This window comes from Actinia tenebrosa, unplaced genomic scaffold, assembly GCF_029948245.1.
Source record: "Actinia tenebrosa isolate PJP-AT-01 unplaced genomic scaffold, QUT_ActTen_1.0 PGA_scaffold1__47_contigs__length_23844297, whole genome shotgun sequence".
Taxonomy (NCBI): Eukaryota; Metazoa; Cnidaria; class Anthozoa; order Actiniaria; family Actiniidae; genus Actinia; species Actinia tenebrosa.
In genome coordinates this window covers 18091120-18104778 of record NW_028292578.1, presented here as the reverse complement: position 1 = coordinate 18104778, position 13659 = coordinate 18091120, and the positions used below count along the sequence as shown (strand labels likewise).

At 36.7% G+C, this 13659-nt stretch overlaps 2 protein-coding genes across 6 annotated transcripts in view; both read right to left on the bottom strand.

The window, feature by feature from the left end:
• The window catches only part of LOC148910014 (uncharacterized), a 16059-nt gene extending 2400 nt beyond the window's left edge, over positions 1–13659 (bottom strand). For 2 of the 5 annotated variants that reach the window (XM_089032944.1, XM_089032948.1), the window contains exons 1-3: positions 3968–4209; positions 2589–3205; positions 463–705 (exon numbers count right to left, since the gene is read on the bottom strand). In XM_089032944.1, coding sequence (XP_088889070.1) covers positions 463–705; positions 2589–3161 — 816 coding nt within the window. In that variant the 5' untranslated portion in view covers positions 3162–3205; positions 3968–4209. Of the gene's footprint in view, positions 1–462; positions 706–2588; positions 3206–3967; positions 4210–5938; positions 6513–13298; positions 13372–13635 lie in introns of those variants that run through there. The other 3 variants (XM_089032947.1, XM_089032946.1, XM_089032945.1) reach the window with 3 other exon arrangements.
• On the bottom strand, positions 8099–11901 carry LOC148910015 (uncharacterized). The gene is made up of 2 exons (XM_089032923.1): positions 11216–11901; positions 8099–11080 (listed from the first exon to the last, which is right to left on the bottom strand). The coding sequence occupies exons 1-2, from the start codon at positions 11818–11820 to the stop codon at positions 8356–8358; spliced, it is 3330 nt and encodes a 1109-aa protein (XP_088889049.1). The 5' UTR covers positions 11821–11901; the 3' UTR covers positions 8099–8355.

Below are 13659 nucleotides of genomic sequence, written 5' to 3'. Positions count from 1 at the left end.
GTATTCGTTTTCAAAAAGCGCTCTTTGTATAATAAATTTACTCCTTGTGCTCAAACATCTCGCATTTTTAATGCTTTTCACTGAGATATAGAGGTTAAAAAATACAAAATAATTTCGAAAATAAAAAAGATTTCCTATCTCCTCGTGTCCATAAATTAATGGGGTTCCATTTTAAGTACTGTTTAAAAAACGAGCAGGAGTGTTTTATCGGGTAGTTTATTAAACGGCTTAGAAAACTCATGATTTATGTTCTCATATGGTACAGAATTCTTTACGAAATGAACCAAGTTTGATAGAGAAAATCCAAGTTAAAGTTTATGCAAATGAAGACGAATCTATATCAGATATAAAATCACCTTCATGGTCATGATTCCTATTGTGTTTCCTTCATGAATTATTAATGCATTTTCTAAGCTAAATTAAACTTGTGTATAAATTATTGCTTGATGGTAATGTACTTACCTCTAAAAATTCACGAATGAAGTCATCCAACTTCTTCCTCTCACTTTCTTTGTAAGTTGAACCAAGAAACAGCTCGATTGAAGGACACAAGTGATCCTTTAGAAAAGTCCAGTCCTCCTCCTCCATTGCTTGAACTTGAATGCCTTTCTTGAAGAGATTTCTTAGACCTTCCTTCGCATTATTGATTTCTTTCTTAGTCTTTTCATCGATTTTGTCCTCAGTCATAGTTACTGACTGATAAGCCTTAAAGATAATACGATTTGCACAATGCATTATTCGTCATGTAAGTAATTTAGCAAGTAAGTAATTTATTTATTCACGTAGTCATAAAGAGCTCACAATAAGAACTCGTTAGAACGCGCACGTGCTACATTAAAATCTTAATATTACATATATAAAAATCTAGATCTAAAAATATTGCATAAGTATAGAAATCTATATAAGACTTTAGCATATACCAACTTGTGTACTTCCTAAGAACGCGCGCGCTCATTGGTTAATTGGGGTGAATATTGTACGATATTCACCTCTGAATCTCGGAATATTGAGTCGGCAACAAAATGGCATCTGCCGGCAATCGTTTTGCTACAATTTTCGATGAGGAAATCGAAAAAATGAAAGTAAATGCCATTCCTATCAAAACTAAAAAGGCAACGAAGAATGGCCTAAAAGTTTTGCTAAAAGTTTTGCTAAAAGGTTTGCGTGAATTTGTCACGCAAAAAAGAGTAAAAGTTTCTGTTTGTTTGTTTTTATTGAATTATTGTATATAAAAATAAGTTACTCTGTACACAAGTTGGTATATGCTAAAACAGTTATTCGCCTCAGGCTCAGTGAACTATGGAGAATATTTACCTCGCCGCTCGAAGACTCGCGTCTCGGTAAATATTCCCCGATATTCACTTTGCCTTCGGCGAATAATTGCTAAATAACCACCCCACCCCACCCTACTGATAATCTAGGATCCAAATACCCCTAAATATAAACCAAAAAATATTTAACAATTAGACTACGAGGTCGAGTTTTCTATGAGTCAATAGATAGAAATAGACTATTTGACTCATAGATAATAAAAATTCATAGTTTGAGTGCAGCTTCTTGTAGTTATGAAGGTTTTTCCATGGCATATGCTAATGCGGTGACCGAGATTTAGCCGAAACTTGACCATGCATTTGTTGATTTTTCGCTACTCGCTATCTATCACAGGATAGATGGTGAGTACGTTAACCAATCAGATTGCAGGATTCGGGATAGTATGCTAGTAGGTTTATGCTAATACATAATAGAAATCTAGGTAAGACTATAACTATCCTACCCTACCCTATTCGTCATTAACTGAGATAAGATCTAGATTTGATTAACAAAAAAAAAGTAGGAAATCTAGAAAGCAAGCATCGATTAAACTGAATTCAGAAGCAATAGACCTTTTCGGCTTGGACGTAATGTTTTCCCATTTCAGACCACGTGTCATTCCCTAGAGTATTATTTCTTTGTTTAGCGGTTGCGCATTAGAAGACACATGAATATGGATACATCGCAAACAAAGAATCTTATTCTCAAGTGAATAACCGTAGTCTGAAATGGGAAAAACATTACGCCCAACCCGAAAAGGTCTATCGATTCCAACCAGATATGAATAGTACTTTTCGTCCATCTTTTGGTCAGAGCGTCAGATTCTAGGCCCCGAGGCTGAGAGTTCGAACCCTGGCCCAGGAGGCCGCTCCTTTTCCTACATGTTTTGTTGTTGTGTGGTGTTGTTGTTGTTGTAATTGTTGAACTGACATTTTGTCCTTATTTCGAGGCCTGACCGCGGAGCACCCTAAAAAGGGGGCGGGGCTAAGACTGAAAAATAAAATAGACTAGCCATGTAAAACGCTAGTGGGGCAGGGGGCTGAAAAATTTAGTTGCTTTTAGCAAGAAGTGTGGGGGCTATAGCCATGCAGTTCCACCGCCTCCCGTTGTCTCTGTATTTTAGCGAATTTTGTGAACAGAATTGGACAAGGAAATACGTAAAAACGTAAAAGCTACATAGATTTATGAATGACATAAACAGATTAGAATCAATCCGTAAGGGAAATGAATATAGCTAAGCAAACGAATAATTTGGTTTTGCATCTCCTAATACTCACCTTGGAAATGAAGGTTGGTTTCACTATGAAATCAATGTGCAGTTTTTTAAGATCTTTCTCATAGAATTCGATCAGTTTTTCAGTGCAGCTCCTTTGGCAGTCTTCTGTTGAATAATGGCATGGCAGCAAAGTTATGTACATTTTCATAACTTTACGCTCCTCTTTGACGGTTAAAGAGGCCAATCCTGGAGCTAGTGCATCACCTAGTTCATCAATGAAAAATTCCTCTGCATGCTTCGTAGGTTTTTGTTGCTCACAGTTTTCAAACAGCGCCTTGTATTTTTCATCATTCCCTATTTTAAGTACAACGAAACTCACAACAAATGTCGGTTGTTTTTGTTCGGAGTTTTCATCCTTTTTTCCTGATTTTTTGACTCTACAACTTCTCTTATCCAAGCATTGCATTTCGGTATTCCAGTCCGATCCTTCAGGTACATGAAAGAAAGCCTCACAAAACTGAGATCTATGTAATACATCTGAAAGAACTTTATGATGTCTTGGAGTGTTATTCAAAATAGAGTATACTTGGCAGGTTGCATCAGAACAACCAGGAGTATTATTTGCTTCTGCCATCGTCAATGTAAACGAACCAACTGCTGAAGATATTTCCAGTCAATCTGACGAAAAATGACGAATCGATTAGTAACGCTTTCTAGACTAATTAGTTCGTTGGGGGGAGGGGGGGGGGTTGAAAGATTTTCTTTTTGGGGGGGGGGGGGGGGATTTTGCGAAATTTAAAATACTTTTAATACTTAAAAGTACTAAAATTTAGTATTTTACCTGAAAAAGAATTCTCTTTCACTAAAGCATTGTTAAAAATGAATGAAGGCAATTATTCAAAACATATTCAGTTGTGTGTCAATTTCAGCTGGTATTTGGAAATCCTAATCTTGAGGACGTTCGCAAATGATTGCGTTTCCCATTTCCCCCCTCAAACTTCGCATGGTGTCCTCTTTTAAGGTTTCTAGTTGATTAGGCACCGCCTTAAACGTGGTCATCCGAGCCAGGTGAAGGTGTAACACAGATGTGTAATTACAAAGACAGCGCCTTCTCAGTTATTTTAAGACCCTGAGTGTTGGTCTGGTCGGGACTCGCAAATCACAGTCATCCTTCCAGTACTGCATTATTAGTGACTGTACAACTGTATCATCAAAAAAACCTGTATCATCTGCTGTTGATTGCTGAAACTTCTCATACTTTTTTGTTTTGACACTGGAAGATGTGCTGTTAGAGATACTTCACTGACTTCTAGATCATCAATAAGGAAGGTGTGCGGAACGGCTTAGTGTGTGTGCAAGTTGCATGTCTTTTCCAGGCTTGTATCTTACTGTTAGGTAATACCTCTGTAGACTTATGATCATCTCAGTGATATAGTATACCTTTTGAGTTTTCCTTTGATGTCTAGAGCTTGAGTTTTCTTTTAGGCGTGCTTTCGTATCGACGAAAAACGAAACAGTCAAAACTCGCCCATTCTCTCAACTGTAAACTGACAAAATTTCTATGAACTTTTTTGGCGTCCTTCCAATCTAAGTTTTGATTGGTCCTTCGTTTCTTCTATTGTTTGGGAAACACAGCTGGCGTAGCGGTGAGGTAGAGCGCTTTCCTCTTACCAAGGCTATCCACGTTTGATTCCCGGACACAATCTCGTGTGTCAGTAGAACTGTTTGTTGGTTTTCTCCTGTGCTTTGAGAGTTTATTTTACTCCCTTTTTCGTCCCTACGCCAAAATCAACTTCTAAGCTCTAAATGGCATTCAGTGAATGAAGGGGCACCCTGTGGTTGTTTTGTGTACGCTAGATGGTTTATAATCTAGATAGTTTGTTATTTTTCCCACCCATATTTGAAGGTACAAAATAATACAAATAGTACATAAGCTTCTTGAGAACATCCTACTCAAGAATCTTTATCAAGCGCCAGTCCTTTGCGCCTGCAGAACTGAGATGATCATGAGTCTACATAAGTATGAGCTAACAGTAAGATACAAGCCTGGAAAATATAACGTCGATTATCCATCTTACCAGTAAAATTGATCTATGGACATTTAAATCGAGCGAATTAATATTTGATCTCCGTATTCACAGAATAATATCCACGAGTTCGCTAAAGCAGTTTGATCTTGAAAGATCACGCAGCCTTTAAGACTTTAATCAATACTGAAAGTATCCTATCAGGGGTTAGGTGCACTTTAATGGATTTTTAAATCGAACGAATTAATATTTTGATCTCTGTGTAATACACAGAAAGGGCATTTAAGTATCCACAAATTCGCAAAAAGCAGTTTCATTTTAAGGTATCAGGGTACCCCAAGATTGCTGTGAAAGATTGATTTTTTGGTTTTTACATTTTGTGAGAGAATGCACGATAAGCTATCATTTTCCAAAAATGATTTTCGAGAAATAAACGAAAAACGACTTTTTAGCTTTAATAGTTTTCGATTTATCGTTGACATCACTTGTCGTCGCTACGTCTCTATCAGCCACTGTTGTTTTACCTTGGACCTTCGTTTTGATTTCCTGCTGCTTGCTTGCTTTTCTCTTTAGTTAGGCGAACAAAATGTCTGAACTTGAATAATAGCGACATGATAAAGTGATTCGATCTTCTGAATACTTTATGTCAACAAAGGCACTTCTTGGCTTGAAAAACAATTTTGCGCTTTTCTCGGAAGTGATACACGTACATTTTGAGTTCGTTGTCAAAGGGAATTTAACCGATTTCACTGAAGTTTTGAGGAAGTCATGTTGGATAGCTGTTCTTCAAAAAGGTGTCTCCGATTTTTGACTTTTTGTTTATTTCCAAAGTTATCGTGGATTTTGGTTCGGATACAGCTAATATAGAAGCGTCATAACTTTAGGAGCGTATAAAAAAGCAACGGGGTAACTAATCGAAAATCGGAGACACACCGCCGACTTTGACAAGTGATGTCTTGTGATCCTGGAAAGTTAATAACCATTGGTTTCCGATGATTACCGGCTGTCATCGAACTCCGCGAAGATGCCTAGGTGAAAATTTGAATAATTCGCTCTAACTTAAAAGGATGAATTTATTTTACAAAAAAGAAAAAAGGAATAGTTTCTACATTTATCCAGCATTCAGAAAATGTATACTTTGTTGAGGTTTCGATTAAAAGGTTTTGTGCTATTAAGAGTTGAATGCACACTGGTCGCTAGGGGTACTATCTCAACCTGTAAAATATGTACTTTTTCTAATGATTTCAAAGAAAAACAGGCCAAAATGTCTAAAGAAGTATTTCATCGGATTCAGAAGCGCTTTCAAGGATATTTTATGGTCATCTGCATACTGATCAAAGCGGAAGTTTCATCGAACCTGGTTGACAAAAATGATATAGTATACCTTTTGAGTTTTCCTTTGATGTCTAGAGCTTGAGTTTTCGTTTAGGCGTGCTTTCGTATCGACGAAAAACGAAACAGTCAAAACTCGCCCATTCTCTCAACTGTAAACTGACAAAATTTCTATGAACTTTTTTGGCGTCCTTCCAATCTAAGTTTTGATTGGTCCTTCGTTTCTTCTATTGTTTGGGAAACACAGCTGGCGTAGCGGTGAGTTAGAGCGCTTTCCTCTTACCAAGGCTATCCACGTTTGATTCCCCGCGGACACAATCTCGTGTGTCAGTAGAATTGTTTGTTGGTTTTCTCCTGTGCTTTGAGAGTTTATTTTACTCCCTTTTTCGTCCCTACGCCAAAATCAACTTCTAAGCTCTAAATGGAATTCAGTGGATGAAAGAGGCACCCTGTGGTTGTTTTGTGTACGCTAGATGATTTATAATCTAGATAGTTCGTTATTTTTCCCACCCATATTTGAAGGTACAAAATAATACAAATAGTACATAAGGTTCTTGAGAACATCCTACTCAAGAATCTTTATCAAGCGGCAGTCCTTTGCGCCTGCAGAACAGAGATGATCATGAGTCTACATAAGTATGAGCTAACAGTAAGATACAAGCCTGGAAAATACAACGTCGATTATCCATCTTACCAGTAAAATTGATCTATGGACATTTAAATCGAGCGAATCAATATTTGATCTCCGTATTCACAGAATAATATCCACGAGTTCGCTAAAGCAGTTTGATCTTGAAAGATCACACAGCCTTTAAGACTGTACTATTTTAACTGTAAAGTATGTACTTTTTCTAATGATTTCAAACAAAAGCCGGGCAAAATGTCTAAAGAAGTATTTCATCGGTTTCAGAAGCGCTTTCAAGGATATTTTATGGTCATCTGCATACTGAAAGCGGAAGTTTCATCGAACCTGGTTGACAAAAATGATATAGTATACCTTTTGAGTTTTCCTTTGATGTCTAGAGCTTGAGTTTTCGTTTAGGCGTGCTTTCGTATCGACGAAAAACGAAACAGTCAAAACTCGCCCATTCTCTCAACTGTAAACTGACAAAATTTCTATGAACTTTTTTGGCGTCCTTCCAATCTAAGTTTTGATTGGTCCTTCGTTTCTTCTATTGTTTGGGAAACACAGCTGGCGTAGCGGTGAGGTAGAGCGCTTTCCTCTTACCAAGGCTATCCACGTTTGATTCCCCGCGGACACAATCTCGTGTGTCAGTAGAATTGTTTGTTGGTTTTCTCCTGTGCTTTGAGAGTTTATTTTACTCCCTTTTTCGTCCCTACGCCAAAATCAACTTCTAAGCTCTAAATGGAATTCAGTGGATGAAAGAGGCACCCTGTGGTTGTTTTGTGTACGCTAGATGATTTATAATCTAGATAGTTCGTTATTTTTCCCACCCATATTTGAAGGTACAAAATAATACAAATAGTACATAAGGTTCTTGAGAACATCCTACTCAAGAATCTTTATCAAGCGGCAGTCCTTTGCGCCTGCAGAACTGAGATGATCATGAGTCTACATAAGTATGAGCTAACAGTAAGATACAAGCCTGGAAAATATAACGTCGATTATCCATCTTACCAGTAAAATTGATCTATGGACATTTAAATCGAGTGAATTAATATTTGATCTCCATATTCACAGAATAATATCCACGAGTTCGCTAAAGCAGTTTGATCTTGAAAGATCACGCAGCCTTTAAGACTTTAATCAATACTGAAAGTATCCTATCAGGGGTTAGGTGATCTTTAATGGATTTTTAAATCGAACGAATTAATATTTTGATCTCTGTGTAATACACAGAAAGGGCATTTAAGTATCCACAAATTCGCAAAAAGCAGTTTGATCTTAAAAGATCACACGGCCTTTAAGACTGTACTATTTTAACTGTAAAGTATGTACTTTTTCTAATGATTTCAAACAAAAGCCGGGCAAAATGTCTAAAGAAGTACACCTTTTGCCATTCATTAACAGAAAATGTACATTCATTTGTGCCAATAGTTGTATCAATAACGTGTAATGTACTTTCATCAACACCACAAGTAACATCATTAGGGCGGATCAACTTTCAATAACGACAATTGAATATGCGTGTACATTCATAGGCATCAATGGACAATCAATAGCGCGTTTGTACATTCATAATAATAATAATAATAATAATAATAATAGTTTATTTATCCACATAACGCCTAGGAGCATTTCACATACTCGTTTAAAATGCGCACGTGCACTAATCTATTAAGAAATAACCTAAATTAAAGTGATATAAAATATAATATATATATGTATATATGCAATAAATATAAAATATGAAATGATAAATATCTATTTACAATGGGAAGTTAATAAAGGAAATAAGAAAATATATATATATATATATATCCAATATATGATAAATAAAAATTTATCTAACGATATATAAAAGGTATGAAGTCTAATTTACGTATGATATTCTTAAAGCTATTTACGTTAACAGCATTTCTCGCATTAGATGGTAAATTGTTCCAAAGATGACTAGCTATGGATACAAAAGAATTAAGATGCCATTTACTGTTAAATGAATATTGCTCAAGTTTAGTACCAGAGCCTCTTAAATTATACTTAACTGTACGAAATTTGAAAAAGTCATTAATATATCTAGGGCCATTCCCTTTGATGCATTTAAAAAGTAAGACTAAAACTTGGAAATATCTCCTATGTTCTACGGTACGCATATTAATTGATTTAAGAATGCTGTCATAAGAATTAGATTTAGATAGGCCTAATAAAGTTCTAAGAATATAATAATTGGCTTCTTCTAATTTATTTGAGAGTGACTTAGATATTCCCACCAGCACAGGGCTACAATACTCAAGATGAGGCAAAATAAAAGCCCTATATAATTGAATCATAACATGCGCTGGAACTAAACGTCTTATTCTACGTAAAGCGTTTGTCTTAGCATAAGCCTTATTAAGCTGGACATTTAAATGTTCCTCAAAAGTTAATTTTGAGTCAATGGTAACGCCAAGTATCTTTAAAGAGTCCTTGATTTTCACAGGATTATCACCCAATAGAAGATTGTACTTGTAAGTGTTCGTTCCGATGACGAGAGCTTGAGTCTTTACAGTGTTGATTGACAGATGGTTACTAGTAACCCACTCCTTGATGGAGTTAAGTTCCTTGTTGATAGTATAGTTTAGTACCATAGGAGAGTAGTCAGCATAGTATTCAGTAGTGTCATCAGCATACATACGTAGAGATACTGTAGAGATGAAGTCATTCAAGTCATTCACAAAGATGTTGAACAGAAGCGGTCCAAGTAAGGATCCTTGAGGTACTCCAGCTGTTATTGGTTGCCACTCAGAAAATACGTTGTCAACCCGAACTCTTTGGCGGCGACCAAGGAGATAGGCTTTCATAAGAAGAATTGCATCTGTGTTAAAGCCGTAGGCTTTAAGCTTTGCAATAAGCAAATTATGGTTGATGGAATCAAAGGCTTTGCTGAGATCTACTGCTATGGTAACAATTCCTTTCCTATCATCTAAACTTGCACGCCAATCATCAATTATTTTAATTAGAGCTGTACAACAGGAATGTCCCTTTAAAAATCCAGACAAGTTGTTAGAAAAATGAGGAGAAATAGCAGTATATATTTGATCATATAAAACTTTCTCGTAGATTTTGGAAATGGTCGATAAAATGGAAATTGGACGATAGTTAGTTTTATCAGTTTCGTCCGATCTTTTATGAATCGGTGTCACATTACTAGATTTCCATTCCAGAGGACATGACTGACTGCAAATGAAACAATTGATGAGACGTGTAATTTCGCAAGATAAAATTGTTGACGAGAACTTGAGGACTTTAGGAGATATCTTGTCAATACCAACTGACTTTTTGGGGTTAAGTTTATCCAAAATATCCTTTATATACGGTTCATCTACCATGTGAAAATCAAAGTTGAGATCACAGTTCTTCATTCCAATACGACGTATGCTTGGGTGATCAGAAAAATCGTTCGAGGTAGAATCATATGAACCAGCAGCATTAATGAAATAATCATTCAAGGTTTCAGCTACAAGTTTAGAATCAGATAATAAGGCGTTATTTTCAATCAGTTGAATTTTGTTTGAACCAGAAGATTTACTGTTGGGCATCAAGGGTCTCATCTTCTTCCAAAACTCACCAGGATTCTTTATATTATTTGAGGCTTTATAACAAAAGGCCTTTGTTTCTTTACGTTTGAGAGATCTAACTTTATTCCGTTGTTTACGATACAACTCCCAGGAGTTGACTGTTGGATTTTTCTTGTGTTGTTTAAAAAGACGATTGCGACGAGATATCTCACGCGATATTTCAGGCGTTATCCATGGTAATTGGTCAGATCTTATTTGCTTCTTCTTTAAGGGAGCGTGTAAATCCAGTATGTCTTTATAAAGTTTTGACCAATGATCCCAGATTTCATCAGCATCGTCGTAACTAAACGCAGTATGCCATGGAACGTTTTGCAGAGCAGAAATAAAATCCTCTTCTTTAAAGTTCTTGAAGCTGCGATATTCAATAGTGCGAGGTTTAGGTCTCGGTAATTTGCATTTTCTGATAATATAAATAAGGTCATGGTCACTGATTCCGAGAGGTAAGGTGCCACTAGTTGCATAGCGCTCAGCATGACTAGACAAAATGACGTCAATCAATGTTTTGGATTTTTCAGTAACTCGAGTCGGTTCGGATATTTGGTTAACAAAGCAAAACTTTCTGCAGAACTCAACCAGTGTTTTATTAGGTTTTCTTCCATCCAGCTCGTTTTCATACATGTCCATATTTAAGTCTCCCACTATAAGAATCTCATTTCGTAATCTAAAAATCTCCTCAGCAGTCGTAGATAAAGATTGGATAAAGTCAGATATTTTGCATTTACCTGGAGATCTGTAACAGGCAAGCACAATAAATCGAGAGTTGGTAGAGTCCTTTAAATCCAAGCACATGCACTCCAAATCATCAGGTTCGATTTTATGTCTTCTGTAAGCGACCAAATCGTCACGTACGTATGCCAATAAACCACCACCACCTTTTTTACGGTCTCGTCGCAATAAGCGATAACCAGGATGTTTGAGTTTGGAATCTGATACGGTCTTGTCGATTTTAGTCTCACTAATAAAGAATACATCAAATAATTTACGGTTGAGAATGACTTTGACTTCGTCCAGTTTATTCAACAGTCCATTGATATTAATATGAGCCAGTTTCAAGTTGTATTTATAATAATTGTTGACATTAGATTCATACCATTCGATAGAATCTTCTCCGGCTTCCTGGCCATTAAAGGACTTGTTGTTCTTGTCTTCACTCTGATTATCATTAAAACTATCGTTAAAAGGATTATCAATGAAGGGTAAAACATCAGAGATACATGTTGGACAGGTCCAATTGCCTTCAGAGCTATTTTTCAGCCTCAGAAAATCCTTAGGAGTAAATGCTTGACACTTGATATGGTGTGAACGGTTGCAAATATCACAACTCAGAACTCGGTGGTTTTTAGCGATGGTTCGACCACAAGTCTGACATTTATCAGGACCAGGATTTAAACATATATCTCCACTGATAAATAGACGAATTAGATGGAATCCAGAGACAGAATTTGAATGGTACTTAATTCGAGAAGAGAAGTAACCTTTCCCACGTGCTATACGAATTATTAGGCGTTTGTGGTTCCACGAACAAGAATGGAAATTTCTTACTTCAATCTTCACGGAATCTCCACCAAAAGACAAATTATTGCTAGATAAGACTTCGTTGAATCCATTAGTTCCATATTCATATGAAAAGATAAGCCATAGAGCAATAAAATTGAGCAAAAATACAGAGCGACAGTAAAGACGTCTGCACGCCATGTGAAATAAAGCGCTCGATATGCGCGGAATGTATTTTCTTGTGCGCGAAATTCAACTTCAATAACACCAAATGACAAACAATTGCATTTATGGACAATCATTTACCCAAAAGTGAAAATTCATTAGTGCTATTAGCATAATCATTGACAATCTATAACGCGCTTGGACAATCATGAGGGTCAACGTTATATTCTATAGCGTGGTTCGACAAACATTTGCATGATTCGAATAAACAATAAGAGAAATAAAACAATCATTAGCGGTTTTTTTTTAATCACTTTAATACATATAAAAAACTCAGGAAACTGCCTCCATAATAGCGGCTGCGTAGGAGAATAGCAATTAGCTCACTTAAAGCAGCAATTAAAGCCGACATCAGCCGTCCAGAGATCCAACAACATACGAACTATTGGGCTGAGGCAAGACGACAAGGGATTGCTCTAGGTCTCTACAGAAAGCAGTTGCTAATGGAAGGGTTCCAGAGAAATGTGGCAACCATCACTATCGCTAAATGTGATCAGTGGTTCAGATATATGCAAACGTATTTGCCACGATGTATAAATGGCGAAGAAATTGAAGGCTAAAATAGTTTTTTAAAAAATCGCTAATGATTGTTTTATTTCTCTTATTGTTTATTCGAATCATGCAAATGTTTGTCGAACCACGCTATAGAATATAACGTTGACCCTCATGATTGTCCAAGCGCGTTATAGATTGTCAATGATTATGCTAATAGCACTAATGAATTTTCACTTTTGGGTAAATGATTGTCCATAAATGCAATTGTCTGTCATTTGGTGTTATTGAAGTTGAATTTCGCGCACAAGAAAATACATTCCGCGCATATGAATGAACAAACGCGCTATTGATTGTCCATTGCTGCCTATGAATGTACACGCATATTCAATTGTCGTTATTGAAAGTTGATCCGCGCTAATGATGTTACTTGTGGTGTTGATGAAAGTACATTACACGTTATTGATACAACTATTGGCACAAATGAATGTACATTTTCTGTTAATGAATGGCAAAAGGTGTATTTCATCGGTTTCAGAAGCGCTTTCAAGGATATTTTATGGTCATCTGCATACTGAAAGCGGAAGTTTCATCGAACCTGGTTGACAAAAACGATATAGTATACCTTTTGAGTTTTCCTTTGATGTCTAGAGCTTGAGTTTTCTTTTAGGCGTGCTTTCGTATCGACGAAAAACGAAACAGTCAAAACTCGCCCATTCTCTCAACTGTAAACTGACAAAATTTCTATGAACTTTTTTGGCGTCCTTCCAATCTAAGTTTTGATTGGTTCTTCATTTCTTCGATTGTTTGGGAAACACAGCTGGCGTAGCGGTGAGGTAGAGCGCTTTCCTCTTACTAAGGCTATCCAGGTTTGATTCCCGGACACAATCTCTTGTGTGAGTAGAATTTTTTGTTGGTTTTCTCTTGTGCTTTGAGAGTTTACTTTACTCCATTTTTCTTACCTTCTGTCAAAATCAACTTCTAAGTTCCAAATGGAATTCAGTGGATGAAAGAGGTACCCTGTGGTTGTTTTGTGTACGCTAGATATGGTTTATCATCTAGATAGTTCGTTATTTTTCCCACCCATATTTGAAGGTACGTTTTTCAATGTATGTGGGGGGGGGGGGGGGGCGGCTGGGGCTTCAGGGGGGAGGGGGTCATTTATAATTTTACGGAAGATCAAACCTTTTTATTTCGAAGAAAGCTTAATAGGAGGGTCGTGAATTGTTTTAGGCTACATACATTTTTAGAAAGTTTACTGCGAATCCCCAAGCCCTTTTCCCACAGTAAAAAACGTACCTTCCCTGAGTGACCACAGAGGGC